At 35.0% G+C, this 21,087-nt stretch overlaps 1 protein-coding gene across 2 annotated transcripts in view; it reads left to right on the top strand.

Annotated features, from left to right (window-relative positions):
- Positions 1 to 21,087, top strand: part of kcnt1a (potassium sodium-activated channel subfamily T member 1a) — a 59,056-nt gene that overhangs the window by 20,659 nt on the left and 17,310 nt on the right. For both annotated transcript variants that reach the window (NM_001442788.1, NM_001442787.1), the window contains 12 exon segments: positions 2,372 to 2,555; positions 2,740 to 2,904; positions 4,648 to 4,784; positions 5,386 to 5,449; positions 6,696 to 6,804; positions 7,864 to 7,972; positions 9,070 to 9,219; positions 11,227 to 11,462; positions 13,706 to 13,916; positions 16,618 to 16,723; positions 18,779 to 18,951; positions 19,038 to 19,109. In NM_001442788.1, coding sequence (NP_001429717.1) covers positions 2,372 to 2,555; positions 2,740 to 2,904; positions 4,648 to 4,784; positions 5,386 to 5,449; positions 6,696 to 6,804; positions 7,864 to 7,972; positions 9,070 to 9,219; positions 11,227 to 11,462; positions 13,706 to 13,916; positions 16,618 to 16,723; positions 18,779 to 18,951; positions 19,038 to 19,109 — 1,716 coding nt within the window.

The following is a 21,087-nucleotide window of genomic DNA, read 5'->3' as shown; positions in this document are numbered from 1 at the left end:
TGTAAAACATATGCTGGATAAGTTGGCGGTTCATTCCACTGTGGCGACCCCTGATGAATAAAGGGACTACGCCGAAGTTAAATGAATGGATGAACGAATAATGACTGTTAATCTGCAACTTCGATTTCAAAACACAAGTGTCACAAGTGATTATTGTCTGTGTTGCAAATCGAAAGATTCAGCTTTTTACATCAGAACTGTGAGTGTAAATTTCTCACATTTAGATTTGCAAGCTCTCGGGGTTTGCTACAGATTTACCTTTATTTTTTATGCACTGTGTTTTATCGTATCAATTTTATTATTTTGTTTTTGTATTATTTTAAATAATATTTAATGTTGTTTATTAAATATATGTGCTTATACTGTACATTTCAGCAAATGTATTGTGAAGATTAGTTTCATTGTATTTAATTAATTAAATCACAATTTAATTAAAAGAGTTAATTACTATTTTCAACACCTGCAATTTTATTTGTAAAGATTACATTCTTTTAATTGTATTTATTTAATTGTGCATGTTATTTAGAGGTAAGGATTTACAATAAGGTTGTATTAGTTAATGTATTTACTAACCTGAACAAACAATGAATTTAGTACACTATTTATTCATCTTTGTTATTTTAAGTTAATGGAAATAAAATTGTTCATGTTAGTAAAGACATTAACTAATGAAACCTTATTGTAAAGTGTGACCAATAACTGTGTAAATATTTTTTATAAGCGTTATAAACAGGGCTTTACATTAACTTTTTTGATCGCCAGCCACAGTGGCTAGTAGTTTTCAAACGTTTCTAGCCACTCTGCATTTTCACTAGCCACAATTTTATTGTTGGGAAAATATTTATATATGCAAAAATATATGCTAAAATTACTTGATTTAGATTTTGTGCTATGTCCACATGCCTCCTCATTCATTTCACGTTGTGTGTCGTGTATGAGCAAATGGGTCATGGTTTCATAGTGTTATACTGCATGACTTTTCAGAACTCAAAATTAAGGATTTACCTAATTTATCTCTGACCACACCAAACAAAAATGACTTCTTAGCCACAAACTTTTAATGTGTCAAACAAGCTAAATAAAGCTGTATACTATACTTTTTATTTAACAAAACATTTCTTTTAAAAAACCAAAGAAAAACAATTGACTTTTAAAAATAAATATTGTCATGTATCAAAAATACGCACAGTACTCTGTCCTCGCTAAAGGTCTCTCAGATCACCAGATAACTACACATAAATGGAGAGTTAATCTCATATTAAAGCAAATGTTGTTGTAAAAAAAATGATAATTAAACCATATAAACAAAAATAATGGAGGGATGATCACTTGGTTAAGGTTAGTTAATAATCTGTTCAAAGCAAAAGCAACCGGTGCTGCTTACAAAAAGACATATTTGGAACTCTTGAAAGCAGCAAGACTATGTGTGCATTAGCATTACTTTTTTGCCTGACTATTTGAAAGAAATCCGATCACAGATTCGTTCAAGGCAGGCGTGCTTCAAGGAAGGAAACAGGAGCGCGCACGCACTTTAAAGAGTCGCGCGCATCACATCAGCTGTTAGCGCAAGTGATCATCCTCTCATTCGGTATTTATTTGCTTTCCTTCTTCTTTTTCGAACCCTGCTTTTGAGAAAACCACAGTTTAAAAATTATTTTCAACCAGCCAAAGTGGCTAGTGGGAGTGACTGTCTGACCCGCCAAAGCTGAAATCTACCCGCATTTGGCGGGTTGGCGGGTGTTAATGTACAGCCCTGGTTCTAAACGAATTAAAACAATCTAACTAATTTGAAAAGCAGGTCAACTGAAACAAATGGGTCACAAAATGGTAGGACAACACTATTTTAACCAGTTTAATTCGTTTATAAAAACGAAAGATTCTTTATTTTCATAAAACAAGTCTTAGTAAATCTTTTTACTCACTAATTACTTAATTTTTAAATGCAATGTAATGCGTATTTATTTTTCATGTTTTATTAATAATTACAATTGCTATTTTCATTTTAATATGAGGGGCAACACAGTGGCTCTATTTAGAAAATAAACAAATTTTCAGATCTGCAGAACAAGGAGGGGCGGGGCTTAACTAGCACTAGCCCCTCCCCCTTCATTTTTGTTTACTCTACTGTTTCTCAGATCTCCTACAGCAGGAGTCACCAAACTTGTTCCTGGAGGGTCGGTGTCCGACAGATCTTAGCTCCAACCCTAATCAAACACACTTGAGCAAGCTAATCAAGGTCTTACTAGGTATACTTGCAACATCCAGGCAGGTGTGTTGAAGCAAGTTGGAGCTAAACCCTGCAGGGACACCGGCCTTCCAGGAGCGAGATTGGTAACCCCTGTCCTACAGTGGGGTTTTCTGTGTCTTTCAGCACGTGTGGGATCCAGCATTTGGAGCGGGCCGGTAAGAAGAGTCTGTCGCTCTTCAACGCTCTGTATTTCTGCATCGTGACCTTCTCAACGGTGGGTTTCGGGGACGTAACGCCCCAGATCTGGCCTTCTCAGCTGCTGGTGGTGGTGATGATCTGCGTGGCCCTCGTCGTGCTGCCGCTTCAGGTCACATCACACTCACAGACATGCTTAAATATATGTATTGATATAATATGTATTCAATTTATTGGATAACAAACTGCTGTCAGTCTACACAATACTGAATTGATAATAAATTAGTAATGTTTCCTCATCATAATCTTCATTTTCACCATCATGGTCGTTCTTTCCTCATCTTCTGTGTCTGTAGTTTGAGGAGTTGATTTATCTGTGGATGGAAAGACAGAAATCTGGAGGAAACTACAGCAGGCATCGCGCTCAGACAGAGAGACACGTGGTTTTATGTGTCAGTACTCTGAAAATCGACCTGCTGATGGACTTTCTCAATGAGTTCTACGCTCACCCCCACACACAGGTGAATAATCTGCCTCTGTGTGGATTTAACAGATATTATCATGTTTAGTTTTCATAATAATTGATCTTCCTAAATTGGAAATAACACGTAATATAAATAAAATAAGTAATATACGTAAAATAAATTTCTTTGCTTTTGTTGAAAATAAAAACTCTGGAATCTGAGGATGTCTTTTTTTTTTTTTAAATCTGTGACCTTTAAAATGAAAATAAATAGAGATTTAAGATGCAAGTTAAAGACATTTTAGAGAGTAAATGGCAATGGTTGAATGTTCAAACATGCTATCAATAATGTCCTTAGAATTATACTATAGAATAAAATAACCATTAGCATCTGTCATAATGTGACGATATACAGTAAAAGAGGATTAGGGCCTAGCAACAATAATAAAAAAAATGAATTAGTGCCAACCAATAAAAAAACAAAAGAAAAAAATCTCAATATTAAAGTCATTAAAATTCAAGATTAACCCTGTTAAATGCTGAAAAGTCCAAATAAAATGCTGAGATGCTCATTAAATTCAGAGAAAAAAGACATTTTTCATGTAAAAAATTTACATTTCAAAAAAAAAAAAATTGTAATAAAAAGCTAAGAAGGCGGCTCAGTGGTTAGCACTGTCGCCTCACAGCAAGAAAATAGTTGGTTCGAGTTTCTGAGACCAGACATTTTATAATGACTGGAACATGTTTAAGTGACCATAGGCTACTCAGTTTTGCCACCAGAACTGCACCCCCCTAAAAAACAACAACAACAAAACAGATTGGGGCAGCACAGAGGCTCAGTGGTTAGCATATTGCCTGACAGCATTTCTGTGTGTAGTTTGCATGTTCTCCTCGTGCTGTGTGGGTTTCTCCTGGTGCTCTGGTTACCCCGACAGTCCAAACACATGCGCTATAGGTGAATTGAATGAACTAAATTGGTCACAGTGTATGGGTGCTTCCCAGAACTGGGTTGCGGCTGAAAGGTCATCCACTGTAAAAAAACATATGCTGAATAAATTGGCGGTTCATCCCACTGTAGCGACCCCTGATAAATAAAGTCCAAGGAAAAGGAATAAAAAAAATTTAATAAAACTAAATCTCTTTGGAGAAAACTCTGGAGTTTGTGCATGTGCCTGTCTTTTAAAAAAACAAATGCCCTTTGAAATTCAAAGACAAATAAGCATAAATTTAAGACAATTTTTTTAATTTTCATGAGAAAAACTTGTGAAATTTTGAGAAGACGCCCAGATAAAATGCTCAGAGTAAACTCATTAAATTCAAAGAAAAAGTAATTTCTTTTTAATTTTGTAAAATTTTGTAATATTTTAAGAAAAAAGTCATTCTGTTTTGAGAATAAAGTGATTAAAAAATAAGTACACCCAAATTATTTTGTTGAAATAAAAATTTTTGAAAGGTTAAAATTTTGTATTTTGTAATTTTTTGTTGTTGTTGTTGCAATAATTTGTTTGAACTTAAATGTATTATCTTTCTATTGCTAAAGATGTTTGATGACCAAACTCTTATTTTAATGAATATCTGTTGAATAAAACGATTCAAACAAAATGACTGCCTATATTTGCTAAGAAATTGATAGAAATATACATTTTCAAAAGTGAGTGCACTCATCTATGCTGAGCCCTGTATATGTGGTTAAATATGCCATTTGCCACACTTATTAAGTGTTGGAAAAGTTAGAAAATGCAATGGAAGTATTTAAAAAGTGCTTAAGTTGCAGTATGTTTTCTAATTTTGTTGTGTTCAGGATTATTATGTGGTCATCTTGTGTCCGTGTGAAGTGGACGTTCAGGTCAGGAGGATTTTACAGATTCCTCTCTGGTCACAGAGGGTCATTTATCTTCAAGGCTCCGCCCTCAAAAACCAGGATTTGCTGAGAGCCAAGTGAGTGACAGCCTCGTTGACCAATCACAGCAAACCTTATTTGCATATTTGGTTGAAACGATTAAAATTAAATTAGAAAAATGGTAGTTGGTGTATAATATTTTGTTCTGCATTCTTATATTAAATATTATATTGAATTGTATTAATATTACCTTATATTGCATTTTTATATTTCCCTCCACACAATACCATTTAAAGATTGGTTACATTCTTGGCTGTCTTTTTCAACACCTCATTTTAAAGATTTTTTTTTTATAATTTTTTTTGACAGTTCATTCATAAAATATAGTTTTATTTAATTTTCATTAATTATTGCAATAGTAGTTATAATATTGTAGTTTTTTAATGCAATGTGCCGTATATCATTTTTTTTGTCCATTATTTTTTACAAATGTTTTTTTTTTTTTTTTTTTTTTTTTTTTTTTTTTACAGTTTATATCAATTTTTGGTTTTATACTGTTTACACATTATTTGAATGTAAGAATCGAACCAGAATAACATCAAATTCAGCATCTGAGATTGGTCTGTTTTGTTAATGCCCTACTGTGATTGGTGTGCATTGTTAACGTCTATCAGTGATTGGTCATTTTTGTTTCTGTAGGATGGACGATGCGGAGGCATGTTTTATTCTTAGCAGCAGGAATGAAGCGGATCGCATGGCAGCAGTGAGTCTCCAGATTAATAAATTAACTTCTATATAGTTAATACTAAAGGAGCACGCATTAATATTCAATAATGACAATCAGTAATTACAGACAATAAGCAGGTAATACTACAATAATAATGTATATAATAGAAAAATTGAGAAATAAGTGCACACAACATTGATTTACAAGCAAATTTAAAGGCATAGTTTACCCAGAAATGTAAATTCAGTGTTAATTCACCCAATGTCATCCAAGATGTCCTTTTAGTAAAACATTAGAGATTTTTTAGATGAACGTGTTGTTCTTGCTGAATGATTTAGTGCATGTTAAGGGCTTGGGCAGAGCAGTGGCACAGTGGGTAGCGCTGTCGCCTCACAGCAAGAAGGTCACTGGTTTGAGCCCCAGAATATGTTTTATTCTATTCATAACCGCGTTCGTGTTTTACCGTCATGCTTTTATTAAAAAAAAAATACTAAAATAAAAACCGCTATATTTTGCTCTCTATAATCCATATTCATAACTCCTGTAGAGCAGTCCCACAACATTTGGACACTCAATGACACTCGAATACCCTGTCAGAATAGTTTAGTGGCTGGGAATGAGCTTTTCACAGTGTCTGCTATAATGTTAATGTTGTTTTTGATGTGTTTACATACATAAATATGGCCACTGTGTAAATACACAGTATAGTAACGATCTTATTGCCACATTAGATTGTAATGATTACATAGCATATGCCTTCAGGGATTTCCTGAAGATAAACACCCCAAAAATAACACAACTGGAATCACTACAGCAGTCACCATCGTCTGATCTCATATGAAGCAAGAGATCACGATGACATATGATGACGTGTGCAGGTGCTGTAGTGCTGTCCCAATTCCTAGGGGTACATTTTCAAGCCCTTCCCCTTCACACTCGTTTTTAAGGGCCTAGGGGAAAGGGTAGGGGTACAAAAATAGAATTAGGATTGGGCGCCTAACTGTTCATTAGTAGTTATAAACTATGATCTTATTCTGCATACCCAAGTTCCAAAACCTAATCCCAACTTCTACCTTAATCAACAGCTAATTAGTAGTTTATTAAGGTAGCATTGTTAGCTAATGGCTTGTTAACAGTGTGGATTGTGACCTAAACTAAAGTGTTACCAACTTAATCAGTTTGACTAATGTAAGCTGAGATGACTAGAAACTTTCGTTTGAATTAACTAAACAGTTTAAAGCAGTAATGTTGTTTTGACAGTGTATTCTTGATGTGTTGACAGGATCACCAGACCATTCTGAGGGCTTGGGCTGTGAAAGACTTCGCTCCAAACTGCCCTCTGTATGTCCAGATCCTTAAACCCGAAAACAAATTCCATGTTAAATTTGCAGGTACTAATTAATTTAACATTGTGCGTGATGAGTTCGATTTCTTCCCGCTTTTATTCTCTATATCAGGGGTTCCCAAACTTTTCAGGCCACGACCCCCAAAATGACTATGCCAGTGACTCGCGACCCCAAATATCCTCTGAGGTTGTTATAAATACAGAAACCTTGCATGCAATGGCGCACACACACCAATGGACTCAAGTCTATTCTTCTTTTAATTTTTTTAATGTATGAGAGCTGTAAATGGGCCACAAAGTTTAAGCAGGTGTTATGAAATCTGCTGCATCTGACGCTATTGCTGTGTCTTTAATACAATGTAATTACCGCAGGGGTTGCAATCCAATAGAAGTAATAACTATAAGCTACTATAGTAACTATATATGGTATAAACGACTATTTTTTTCTCTTCAGTAGGTTATGGATCAAATATGGTAATTCTTATGGCTTAATAAAAATAAATAGATTTTTGGAAACTACCAAGCGACCCTCCCTTCTTTGTTCCGCGACCCCTCGCGGGGTCCCGACCACCTCTTTGAGAACCATTGCTCTATATCACTGTTTCTCATTCCTGTTCCTGGAGGCACAACACTACATATGTGTTTATTTATTTATTTATTTGACATGGACATCACAATTACAATGGATAACTAAATGCATTTGTTTAAGTGTTTTAGCAAACTTGCTAATTCTCAACACCTGTCCAAAGGAGGCTTGATAAAATTTAATTATAATAAATACATTTACACAACATTATAATTCCCTACATAAAATTGCTGAAGGCAAAAACAAAGGCGACATGATCCAGTACAGAACATTAGACTTTTTGTGCAAACACTGCTGTTAACCACTTTTTACGAACACTACTAAAAATATTTATATTACTTTCTGATTTTAGGCTCCATCAGAGACTTGCATCTTGTAAAAAGTGGCAGAATGGGTCCTATTTAATGGACATGCTGAAGCACAAATTTGAGCACAAATCTGATTGAGACGCACCCTCAGTTGTTTTCACGGCAGCCATTTTGGCTCAGCACTAAGCAGCATGTCTGTTTCTTCCTGCAGATCACGTTGTGTGTGAGGAAGAGTTTAAATACGCCATGTTGGCTCTGAACTGTCTGTGTCCGGCCACTTCTACTCTGATCACTTTACTGGTTCACACATCTCGCGGACAGTGAGTTTACAACACTCCTAGATTTTTTAATGGTGTTACTTCTGAGCTACTAGCGCTACCACATGGAACTGAAAAATGCTTACAACTTTTAAATTGGTTGTCTAAATACACCATGATACAGTACTGTTTTTTTTTTTTGTACTTATATAATATTTATATTTATATTAAGTGGCCTTAACTAATATGTACTTAAACAGGAATTAATAGATTGTTACAATGTACTTATTGTAAATACATGTATTTACTGTATACTTATGCTTGATTAAATACCTGTATGTAACTACATCTGTAATTAACTTTTGTATTTACATTTGTAAATACACTGTTGACTATCCCTTACACCTTAACCCACCCTTAAACCTACCCAAACCAACAAACCTGTCCATAACACAACCTCTATCCCAACTCAAAAGCACCACAAGTGTTCTCAAATACATTATAAACACAGTAAGTACATTGTGTTTATTTTTTTATGTAAGTACATAGTAGTGTAGGACATTTAATATAAAGTGGGACCATATTTTTTATATAGCAAAGAAACATATAGATTATAAGTAAATAAATTTATAAAGTTTTTCTAACTATATTATATTATTTATAATGTATTTTACAAGATATTTATATTCAAATAAAAACTATTTATTCATCACAAAATCCTAAAAAAAACTAAGATAATAATAATTGTTTCTTAAGCATCAAATCAGCATATAAAAAATAATTATTTTCTTTCTTTAAATAAAGAAAAATATTTCTTTATTTCATTATGTAATGGTGAAGACTCAATTATGCTGAAAATTTATTATTTCATTACTGGAATAAATTAAATGTTAAATTATATTCACATATAAAGACATTATTTTTTAATTGTAAAAATATTTCACATTTTACTGCATCATTGATCAAACCAATTCAAACTGGGTAAGCACAAACAAAAATCTGTGCTTTTTCATGCACATCACAAAGCCTTTAATCCTATCCACTTTCCTGCAAATAATAATTGTCAATAAAAGTTTAATATAATTAAAATTATATAGTTCTATAACTATATAATTATAAAAATAAGTATATAGTTAAATAACACTTCTTTACTCTTTTAGAGAGGGCCAGCAGTCTCCGGAGCAGTGGCAGAGGATGTATGGTCGATGTTCGGGTAATGAGGTCTATCATATCCGCCTGGGTGACAGTATGTTCTTCAGGGAGTACAACAGCAAAAGCTTTACCTATGCTGCCTTTCACGCTCACAAAAAGTAGGTGTACACCAATGAAAAATTGTACTGTCAGGATGTTTGTGTCAGGCTTCATCCTTTTGGCTTTAGACCATTAATCAAGTGTTTTCATGGTTTGAAAAATTATTATTTTGGATAAAGTGCATAAAACTGTTTAAAAATGTATTTGTTTTGGTTTCTTAATAATTTATCTTAATTTAAGGATAAAAATTATTAATTATAATTATTATTAAGTGCTTAAAAAGGAAAAAGATAGAAAATCTAGAGCCATCACATGATTAGTCGTAATTGATCACATCCAAAATAAAGGTTTGCATTTATACAGTATAATGAATGTGTACTCACTGTGTATAAATATTGTGTGCACAATAATAGAAAATATATGAAATACAACCCAAATATTTAAATATTGTTGAAATATTCAAACATTCTTAATCTTTTATCTTGCTGTATTGTTTTGTTTTCATAATAACTTATCTTACTAACATATATATATATACATATATATATATATATATATATATATATATATATATATATATATATATATATATATATATATATATATATATATATATATATATATATATATATATATATATATATATATACACACACATATATATATATATATATATATATATATATATATATATATATATATATATATATATACACATACATATATATATATATATATATATATATATATATATATATATATATATATATATATATATATACATATATATATATATATATATATATATATATATATATATATATATATATATATATACATACATATATATATATATATATATACATATATATATATATATATATATATATATATATATATGCGTGCGTGTAATAACAATTAAATACTTAAATAAATATTTTTGCTTTTGCTTTAAATTAAAACTCGGGAGTCTGCCCAAGTAGCCTGATCTGCCCATCTCTACACCATTTGAAAATAAAATCAATATAAATTTAAAGATGAAAGATGCATGTAATACACATTTAAGATGTGAGTAAATGGCTGTAATTCAGTGAGGGATTGGGGTAAATATACCATCAAAATTTTTCCCTAGAATATTCTATCATAACATAGAATACTATAACAAATAGTATCTGATATGTTATGGAAATATCCAGGAGGTTGTTATCGCAGAATAAACCCCAACAGTCTTATCTGCAACCCGACGTGAAGCAGAACACTGTTGTATAAGACTACAAGGCTTTATTGTGCAAAAACAACCCATTCTGGATGCATTTTATCACATTTATTGCCACAAAACATAAAAAAATAGACACTATATATATATATATATATATATATATATATATATATATAGCCTTAATATTTTATTGTTTCTTTAATTAAACACAAAGCTGATGGAAACCAAGACAGCTGATGGAGTATACACCTGCCCATTATTCAGACACAAGATGGTGTCAAAAATGAAACTGGCTAAATGGAGCATAGACTAACCTACGTATTATTCATTCACAAGGCTGCGCCAAATTGTTAAAAACAGTCAAAACAATGCAGATATATGGATTTGAACATATCCACGGATGGTCAAGGTGATTCAAAGATCCTGGATGAGCCTGCATTACTTAGAGATTATAACTTATTATATTGTGACTGACCAATCAGAATTGAGTGTTCCAAACAGCTGTGGAATAAGCTGTGATAAAGTAAATGTATGTAAATATGTAGTTTGCCACACTTGTAATAGTTGTGCTGTAAAGGTTTGAAAAATCCACTTGGAAAAGTGCTTAAAGGTCCCTTGAAGTGCTTTGAAATGGGCATTTTTATTCGATGTTCAGTGTAATTTAAACTGAAACATGAAGAGAGGGCGGGAAATAGAGTAGCTAGTGTTTTTTATGTTTATATCAGTTTTAAATATCCTTAAAACTAACAGTATTCTTACTATTAACATCTTTAGAAAACGTTATTTTAATTTCAACAGGAGCTTTATATTCAATTTGGAAAAGGTGTAAGAACTCTGTTGTGTTTAGGTACGGTGTGTGTATGATTGGTGTGAAGAGAGAAGATAATAAGAGCATCTTGTTGAACCCTGGACCGCGACACATCATGTCTGCCAGCGACACCTGTTACTACATCAACATCACGAAAGAGGAAAACTCCGCCTTCATCTTCAGACAGGAGGAAGACCAGGGAAAGGGGCGGAGCCACTGCGACTTTTTAAACAGCCCGTCAGGACTACCTGTTCATAGCATTATTGCTAGCATGGGTAAGAGAGAATGGAGAGAAGATACACATGAAGTGGTTTTGGTGGGTGGTTAAAACGCCATTAAGTTTTCCATTGGGAAGATCTTCGATGGAAAACTTAATGATATATCTGTTGTGAGCTCTGAAGGTCATTATTTATTCATGCGGCATGGTGGCTCAGTGGTTAGCACTGTTGCCTCACAGCAAGAAGGTCACTGATTCAAGTCCCGGCTGGGTCAGTTGGCATTTCTGTGTGGAGTTTGCATGTTCTCCCCGTGTTGACGTGGGTTTCATGCAGGTGCTCCGGTTTCCCCCCACAGTCCAAAGACATGCGCTATAGGTCAATTGGATGTAGTAAAAAAAATGTAGTGAAATTGGGTGTTTACCAGCCCTGGGCTGCGACTGGAAGGACATCCACTGCGTAAAACATATGCTGGAATAGTTGGTGGTTCATTCTGCTGTAGCAATCCCTTAAAAATAAAGGACTAAGGTGAAGGTGAATGAATGAATGTCATAATTTACTCATCCTTCACTGCTTCCAAACCTTTATGAGCTTCTTTCTTAAAGAAAAACAGGATATTTTAAATATGTTGGAAACCTGTAACCATTGACTTCTATAGTATTTGTTTTTCCTACTATAAAGGTCAGTGGTTACAGGTTTTCAGCTTTTATCAAAATATCTTCTTTAGCGTTCAACAGAAGAAACTCTTGGAGCCACTTTCGAGAGAGTAAATTACATTTTTGCATGAACTATGCCATTTACAGTAGAATTTGTTGTGATAAACGACATTACCCATGATGCTTTGTGAAAATTTGTGAATAAATTCCACCGTTCAGTGTTCAAAGTGTGACAAATAGATCTTTATCTCTGACTTTTGCAAAGACTTTTCCCAAGACTGGTTACTCACTGAAGCTTAGCAGGGCTGAGCCTGGTCAGTACCTGGATGCTAGACCACATGGGAAAACTTAGTTGCTGTTGGAAGTGGTGTTAGTGAGGCCAGCAGGGGGTGCTCAACCTGTGGTCTGTGTGAGTCCTAATGCCCTAGTATAGTGAAGGGGACACCATACTGTCACTGGGCGCCATCTTTCAGATTGAGGTCCTGACTCTCTGTGGTCATTAAAAATCCCATGGCACTTCTCGTGAAGAGTAGGGTTGTATCCCTGGTATCCTAGCCAAAGTCCCTCAATCTGCTCTTACGATCATGGCCTCCCAATCATCCCCATCCACTGAATTGGCTCTATCACTGTCTCTCCACTCCACCCATTGCTGGTGTGTGGCGAGCGCACTTGCCCCATTGTCCCGTGGCTGCCGTCACATCATCCAAGTGGATGCTGCACACTAGTGGTGGTGTGGAGAGACCCCGCCCCTCATGATTATGCCGCGCTTTGGGTTTATGGCCATACACAATAAATGCGCTATATAAAATTACACATTACATTGCAACTCTCTAATTTGTGGATTGACTGTACAGCATCATGGGAAATGTGGTTTTCTGCATAAGCTCACAATTTGGTCTCTTTTTAAAGGTTCATTTGTTAAATTTCCCTGTGGAGAAATGACTAAATAAACGTGTTTTTATTTCTGGATCTCGACTGTTTCTTTGAAGTCTGTATGAACCAAAAGCAGCGACCATTTAAAAAAATTGTTTTTTATATTGTTACGCAGTTCCTAGAGAAACCCAATGTTAAATGAGAAAACAGTGGGAGTGGCTTGTTTTTCTGCTGCGAGCTGATTAGCTGTAGTAAAATAGGCATTTCATTCAGTAAAATGGGGGAAATAGTTTGAGTTATTACAGCCTAAGAGACTCCTCCTCCTCACCATTTCTGTTTGTTGTCAAAACTGACAGCAGGAGGGGCGTGGTTAAGTGTGTTAGCCACCCCCAATACCTCAGACAGACCTCATCTGAGAATTTAACTGAAAACAAACAGGAATGCATTTTCAGATTTCATTTAAAGACTACAAGAGCAAACTATTTTTTCTTCTTAGTGACATGCACAGATGAATTGTTCAGCACAAAACTAGCATGATGTGAGCCTTACATCTATCTGTAAATATCACTATAATTTTTCTATAACTGCACTTTATAACTTATACTTGTATCCTGCACTTGCTGCTATTGCACTGCTAGTTAGACCTAAACTGCATTTCGTTGCATTGTACTTGTACATGTGTAAAGACAATAAAGTTGAATCTAATCTAATCTAACGAAATCCATACGGTTAATTTTGATTTAGCTTGTTCTTTAACTGTTTGTCCGTTTTCAGGAACGGTTGCCATGGATTTTCAGAACACCAGTCCCACTGAGAGCGGACTCAAACTGGCTCCGCCCACAGAGAACGAACTGGGAAGTCGACGACCAAGTATAGCGCCCGTTCTGGAGATTGCTGACTCCGCCTCCTTACTGCCGTGTGACCTGCTGAGCGACCAATCAGAGGACGAGGCCGGACACTCGAATGAAGATATTACAGCCACTGAGTGAGTTCATTCTGTCTAAATGTTTTCCCTCTTTTTTTTTTTTTAAGTGTTTTTAAAGATTTTTGGTATTTGTCTAAACCGCACAAGTAAGTTTTGCAATTAAAATAATAAGGAAAAATAATACTTTTTTTTTATTGTAAAGCACTTTTGATCAACTATGGTTGTGTTAAATTGTGCTCTATAAATACGTTTTGCCTTGCAGAGTAATAATAAACATAAAATAGTATACATAAAAAAGTAAGTATAAAAAATGTAGTGCTGTCAAACAATTAATCATGATTGATATGTATATTTTTTATTAAATAAATACAAAAAATACAAAATAAAATCATTTAAACTTTTTTGTTAGCGTGTACGTATGTATATAAATGGATGGGTGCATGGATGGATGGATGGATGGATGGATGGATGGATGGATGGATATATAGATAGATAGATAGATAGATAGATAGATAGATAGATAGATAGATAGATAGATAGATAGATGGGCAAAAATAAATAAATAAATATGCACAGTACATGTATGTAATATGTAAACACTAGCTTTTATTTTGGATTAATTTTTTGACAACACAAAACTATATAATCGAATTACTATGAAATGTTTTATTATTATTTGACAGACAATGATGAATGTCTTCTGTCAAATAATTCATATTAATTCATCTTAATTCCTATAGTGCTTTTACCATGTAGATTGTGTGAAAGCCGCTTAACAACAGTTCTGTTCATTTCAGTGTGGTTTAATTTTCACTGCTGAAAGTCCAAACACTGAAGAGCAGAAACATCAATGTGCAGCTCCACAAGTCCCAAATCAAGCCAGCCAAATAAGATGTGTGGTTGCACATTTAGTAAAAGTACAACCAGCATCTTATTTTGCAGGACAGTCATGCTACATGAACCCTGTGCAGTTTGCTTGCTTATAATGTGCATGCAGAAATGCAGCATGTGTCAACCATCTTCCTAAATGTCTATTAACCTTCCTAACCATTTAACTTGCAGAAAAAAAGCTTTTTGTTTTATTAAAAAAAGTAGAATGACAAAATTATTAATTGGATTTGCTACATTTTTTAACGTTAATTGTTATAAACTGACGGCTGAACTATGGGCTGAATTCAAACAAAGTAAATAAATTTAGTGATGTTCAGCTTAATTTGTTTGTTTAAATTCAGCCCATATGTACTGTGGCCATGAGAGCTAAATGCGCTGCAATTTAAGAAAGCACATGCAATTACAAAAAAAAACACATCAAATTCTGAGACGATCTTCATCAATTTGACAGCACACGTGTTACAAATCAGTCACAACACAAAAAACTGAAGAAACGCGCAGCAAATTGGTCGCAACAACACAAACAACTAAAGAAACGTGCAGCAAATAGGTCACCGCACTTGCATATATGCACTTAACACAACGGAAATATTTCTAGGGGACCCAAAACCATGACGGATGCCGTGACTGTTGCTCAGTGAAGTGATTGGTGGTCTTTAAAAGGTGAATTGTTTTTTTGTTTATTTTAATATCGTGATTACACTACATAAATAAAAAAAACGCATACATATCTCAGCAGGATCCGTCATGGTTTTGGGTCCTCTTGAAACATTTCCATTGTGTTACGTGCATGTTTGCAAGAGTTGTGACTGATTTGCAGCGCGTTTCTCAAGTTGTGTGTGTTGTAAGAATTTGCAGCGTGTGTGCTCTCAAATTGACGAAGATTGTCTCTTTATTTTCTGGTGTTTTTTTAATTGCATGGGCTTTATTAAAATGCAGCATTTAGCGCTCTCAGCCAGCATACATATGAGTTGTTTGCAACAATTTACAATTAACCATTTTTATTTAGTGCAGGGGTCTCAAACTCAATTTACCTGGGGGCCGCAGGAGGCAAAGTCTGGGTGAGGCTGGGCCGCATAAGGGATTTCACAAAAAAAAGTCCTCAAATGTCATTATTAACAGTTTTAATTATTTCTTCTGAACATGAAGTGTCCTGAACATTAATAGAACATTGAGTGAAGATTATGAACAGTTCTTCTGAACATGGCATCTTTTGCCTACGTCTTGCTGCCAAAGACTTGACAGCGCTTCTTCTCACAAATCTGATTGCAGATCAGAAAAATTGGTGCAGATCTGCAGAGTGGATGCGCGCGTACTGATCAGCTGTGTTATCGCGCGCGTACTGATCAGCTGTGTTGTCGCGCGCGTACTCATATATGTATAAATAAAACACCCCCACTCCAGTCACATCAGTCTGCACCAGTCTGTATCTACCTATAATATATATAAGATGCAGGCTGTAGCTAGGTAGCTGGCAGGCTGCAGATAGGTAGCTAAGTGGCAGGCAGGGGCGGGAACTGCTTACCTTGGTTCTGGCCGGCGCGAGTTCCCTCCTAACACTTCCCGCCCGTCACAGCGTCTAACAAAGGGGCGGGGTGCGTGGTGACGTCACCGGCATCCCCGCCCCTTTGTTTACACAGCGGGCGGGGAATGCCAGTGACCGCTGTGTACGGATAGAATCAGCGGAGCGGGGAGCGCTCTCTCTCCCCGCTCCGCTGATTCTGTCAGTGTACAGCGGTCGGTGTGGGCCACAAAATATTGCACTGAGGGCCGCAAATGGCCCGCGGGCCGGGAGTTTGAGACCCCTGATTTAGTGTATGGTTAATGCCTGTTTAAGGGTTAACATGTATTTTAATGTTATTTTCCTCAGTTTTGTGAAAGGTTATCCCCCGAACTCTCCATATATTGGGAGCTCTCCGACCCTTTGCCATCTTTTACCTCAGAAAGCCCCTTTCTGCTGTTTACGGCTTGACCAGGTGAGCAGTGATCCTCAAGACATCTAAATATTATACCTGCACAATATAATATGCACATTATATTGGACCATGCATTCATTTATTTTCCTTCGGCTTAGTCCCTTATATACCAGGGGTTGACATAGTGGAATGAACCGCCAACTATTCCAGCATATGTTTTACGCAGCGGATGCCCTTCCAGCTGCAACCCAGTACTGGGAAACACCCATACAAACTCTCATCCACACAGACTCCTATGCCTAGTTCAATCTGCATGATTTTAGCCCCGATTTTGACTGGCCAACAGGTTTCGAGAAATCACCGACAAATGCCTGAAATCACAGGCAAATCGGTGCTTGTGCAGGTGAGTGACCATCACACAGTATGAACTATCAATGATCTGAGAGCATCCCAGATGAGTCGCCGATGCCTGTGAGAAATTTGGTATGCTAAATATCTGGAGCTGTCGGCGATTCAAATCATGCTTTGTGAAATGAGTTTTGACTGAAAATAACTTCGCCGATCACCTACAGCCAATGAGAGAGCAGCATCTATTTTTTTTTATTTTTTTTTATTTTTTAGGGGTTTTCATCTTTATTGTGATAGGACAGTAGAGAATTGACAGGAAAGCATGGGGAGCAGAGTAAGGGGAAGGAGCGGCATAGGACCGCAGGGTGGAATCGATCTCAGGTCACTGCCATGTGTCACCGTGCATGTGTCGTTGCACTAGCCACTACACCACTGGCACCGACAAGCAGCATCCACTTGTTTGTGTGTGTGTGTGTGTACCTGCTGGCCAGCGGGAGGCCGGGGGAAAAATTAAAAGCGCTTATTTTCGGTTTATTTGGACCCAAGAAATGGAGGAAAAACTAGTGGAGGTTTGACAGGAGCACTTGTGTCTGTTTGACGTTTCATACAGAGAGTTAAAAAAGAAAGTTGAGGAGAAATTGCTAATTCCCTTCAAACCCAGGTGAGCAAATATGAACATTTTCAGCCCCATTAAAGGCTTCTTTCTCGTCATGTAGTTAATAACAAAAGATATACTACATGTTTTTGGTTGTGAGACGTAGTTTGGACAAAGTTGTCGGCGATTCTTCCTATTGTAAAGCATTGCAGTGTGAAAGCCCCTGTCGCCGATCCATCTTGCAGTGTAAACAAAGCAGAGACAAAACACTAGCCCAGATAGTCATGCAGTGAGAAAACATCTGTGACACGACTACTTTGAAAATCATGCAGTCTGAACTCGGCATTACATTATGGCCAATTTAGTTAATCCAATTTACGTATAGTGCATGTGTTTAGACTGTGGGGGAAACCGGAGCACCCGGAAGAAAACCCACGCCAACACGGGGAGAACATGCAAACTCCACACAGAAATGCCAACTGGTCCAGCCGGGACTCAACCCTAGTAGCAAAGAATTCTGGCCCAGATTTGGCATAAAGCTGGCACAGCAGGCATTCATCCGGCACTGGCATACAGCATGTGGGCCAAACATGGCCCGGGTTTGGCAGAGGTGGCACCGTCTTTAAGGCGGCACACAAGATTTGGGCCAGATGAAAAATGTAGTATTTGGCCCAGATTTAAAAATTTGATAAGTGGGCCATTTGAGTTTGGCCAGTCTTGACCCACATTTAAAATACACTAAAATCATTTTTGAGTAAAGAAAAAAAATTCTACCAATCAGGTCACTTTGAGAAAAAGCGTGCCCATAGTGTGCCTAAAGCGCATCACACCATGGGTTAATCAATTTCATTGCAATCGTGACACACCAACCTATCTGGCCCAGTTCAGGCCCAGTTATAAGTTATTAACTTGGCTGAGACTTGGCCCAGATATGGTCCGTGTTTGGCCCTTGTCTGGAAGCCAGATTTGGTCCAGTCATGTACCGTAATTCCCTGCGGCATGTGGGCCAAGCAAAACCTGATTGTGTGGGCCAGATCTGGGCCAGAGAAATTTTGCTATGTGGGAAACCACCAGTGCTAACCACTGAGCCACCGTGCTGCTGTAATGGACCACTTCATCATTATTATTATTTCAGCATTTTCCTATTATTATCATACTTGTTTCTGTTGTAGAGCTGTGAGCATGTTTCCTTTGAAGACGCAAAAGCATACGGCTTCAAAAATAAATTAATTATCGTTTCTGCGGAGACGGCTGGAAACGGCCTTTACAACTTCATAGTGCCTTTAAGAGCCTATTACAGGCCCAGAAGAGAACTCAACCCTATAGTCCTGCTGTTAGACAACCTGTAAGTGCACACTCACACAGAGACCTATAGACATTCATCTCATGTGTGTTTTAATAAGTGTTCTGAATGTGCTCTGCCTTCTGCAGACCCGATGACCACTTCCTTGAGGCCATATCCTGCTTCCCAATGGTGTATTATATGGGTGGCACCATTGACAAGTAAAGCTACACAATTGCACAATTTAAGGATACAATATTTTGTGGTTGGATTATTATTGCATTCTTTATCTTTTATATTGTTTATATGATATAAGAGTTTATTTTCTATTGTATTTTTTAATGACATGTCATTGGGATTTTTATATTATTTATATTTCTATTGAATATATATATATATATATATATATATATATATATATATATATATATATATATATATATATATATATATACACACACACACACACACACACACACACACACATATATATATATATATATATATACATACAGTTGAAGTCATAATTATTAGCCCCCCTGTTTATTTTTGTTTCCTAATTTCTGTTTAACTGGGAGAAGATTTTTTCCGCACATTTCTAAACATAATAGTTTTAACAACTCATTTCTAATAACTGATTTATTTTATCTTTGCCATGAGGACAGTAAATAATATTTGACTAGATATTTTTCAAGACACTTCTATACAGCTTAAAGTGACTTTTAAAGGCTCAACTAGGTTAATAAGGTTCACTAGGCAGGTTAGGGTAATTAGACAAGTTATTGTATAATGATGGTTTGTTCTGTACACTATCAAAAAAAAAAAGCTTAAAAGGGCTAATAATTTTTCCCTAAAAGGTTTTTTTTTATTAAAAACTGCTTTTATTGTAGCCAAAATAAAACAAATAAGACTTTCTCTAGAAGAAAAAATATTATCAGACATACTGTGAAAATTTTCTTCCTGTTAAACATCATTTGGACCAAATTTTTTGAAGGAAAATAAATTAAAAGGGGGACTAATAATTCTGACTTCAACTGTATATATATATTTATAATAATAATAATAATAATTATTATTATTATATTTATTTGGGTTTTCTTTAAGTGGATTTTAAGATTACATTGGAGTTTTATATAATTAGTATTTTTATATAGCAATTTGCATTGCATTTGAATAGTCTAGTTATAATGATGATGATGATGATGATGATGATGATGATGATGATGATGACAATAATAGTAACATCAATTAAAATTATATTATGTTTATATTATACTAAAATTATATTTGGTTAAAAAATAATTATTTTGTAATATTTCATGGTAAAATATTTAAAGTGTAATTGCACATATATTATTTTAAATCATATAAATCAGAGCTCAAGTCATATAGTGAATAATCTATATACATATATAGTGATTTACTCTATTAATTATGCAGCCCTATATTTGACATACAGTTCAAATTTATATGTACATGATTGGATGTATTGGATTGGATGTTTATGTGATTGTCAGCTTGGACAGTCTATTGGTGTTCTGTACAGTTTATGTATAGAATAGTATTTATAGTGCTTTTTTGTAATATTAATGGTATTTTTATATTGCATTTCAATGGAATTTGTACATTTCTATTGCATATTTTCTACTATTTATCTTGCAATTTAAGATTTTATCAGAATTTTTATATTGTTTATATTATTTTTATATTATATTATTTTTGTATTGCAATTTGCATTTCATCTGATTAGTGCAGGTGTGACTATAATAATAATAATAATAATAATAATAATAATAAAATAACAACAACATTGAATAGAGTAAAACAAAATTATTTTTTTTTGTAATATTTCATTGTAAAGTAAGACAGTTATTTCAAATCATAAAAATCATAGCTCAAGTCATATAGTGATTCCTCCTATATTCTATTAATCTTGCAGCCCTATGTTTGACAGCCAGTTGCCAGACAGCCATCTAGTGGTGGTGGACAAAGAAAGGACTATATTACACTATGTTTTATATTGCATTGCATGGGGATTTTTAAATATTTTTATGTGAATATTTTTATAGTGCTTTTTTTTTTGTATTTATATATATTGCATATTAATTTATATAATCTATAGATACAATTTTGGATTTTTATGTGATTGACAGCTTGGACAGCCTATTGCAGTGTTGCGTTTTGTATGGGATTTTTATT

This window comes from Danio rerio, chromosome 21, assembly GCF_052040795.2.
Source record: "Danio rerio strain M-AB ecotype USA chromosome 21, GRCz13ab, whole genome shotgun sequence".
Classification (NCBI taxonomy): domain Eukaryota; kingdom Metazoa; phylum Chordata; class Actinopteri; order Cypriniformes; family Danionidae; genus Danio; species Danio rerio.
This window is presented reverse-complemented; position numbering and strand designations above follow the sequence as displayed.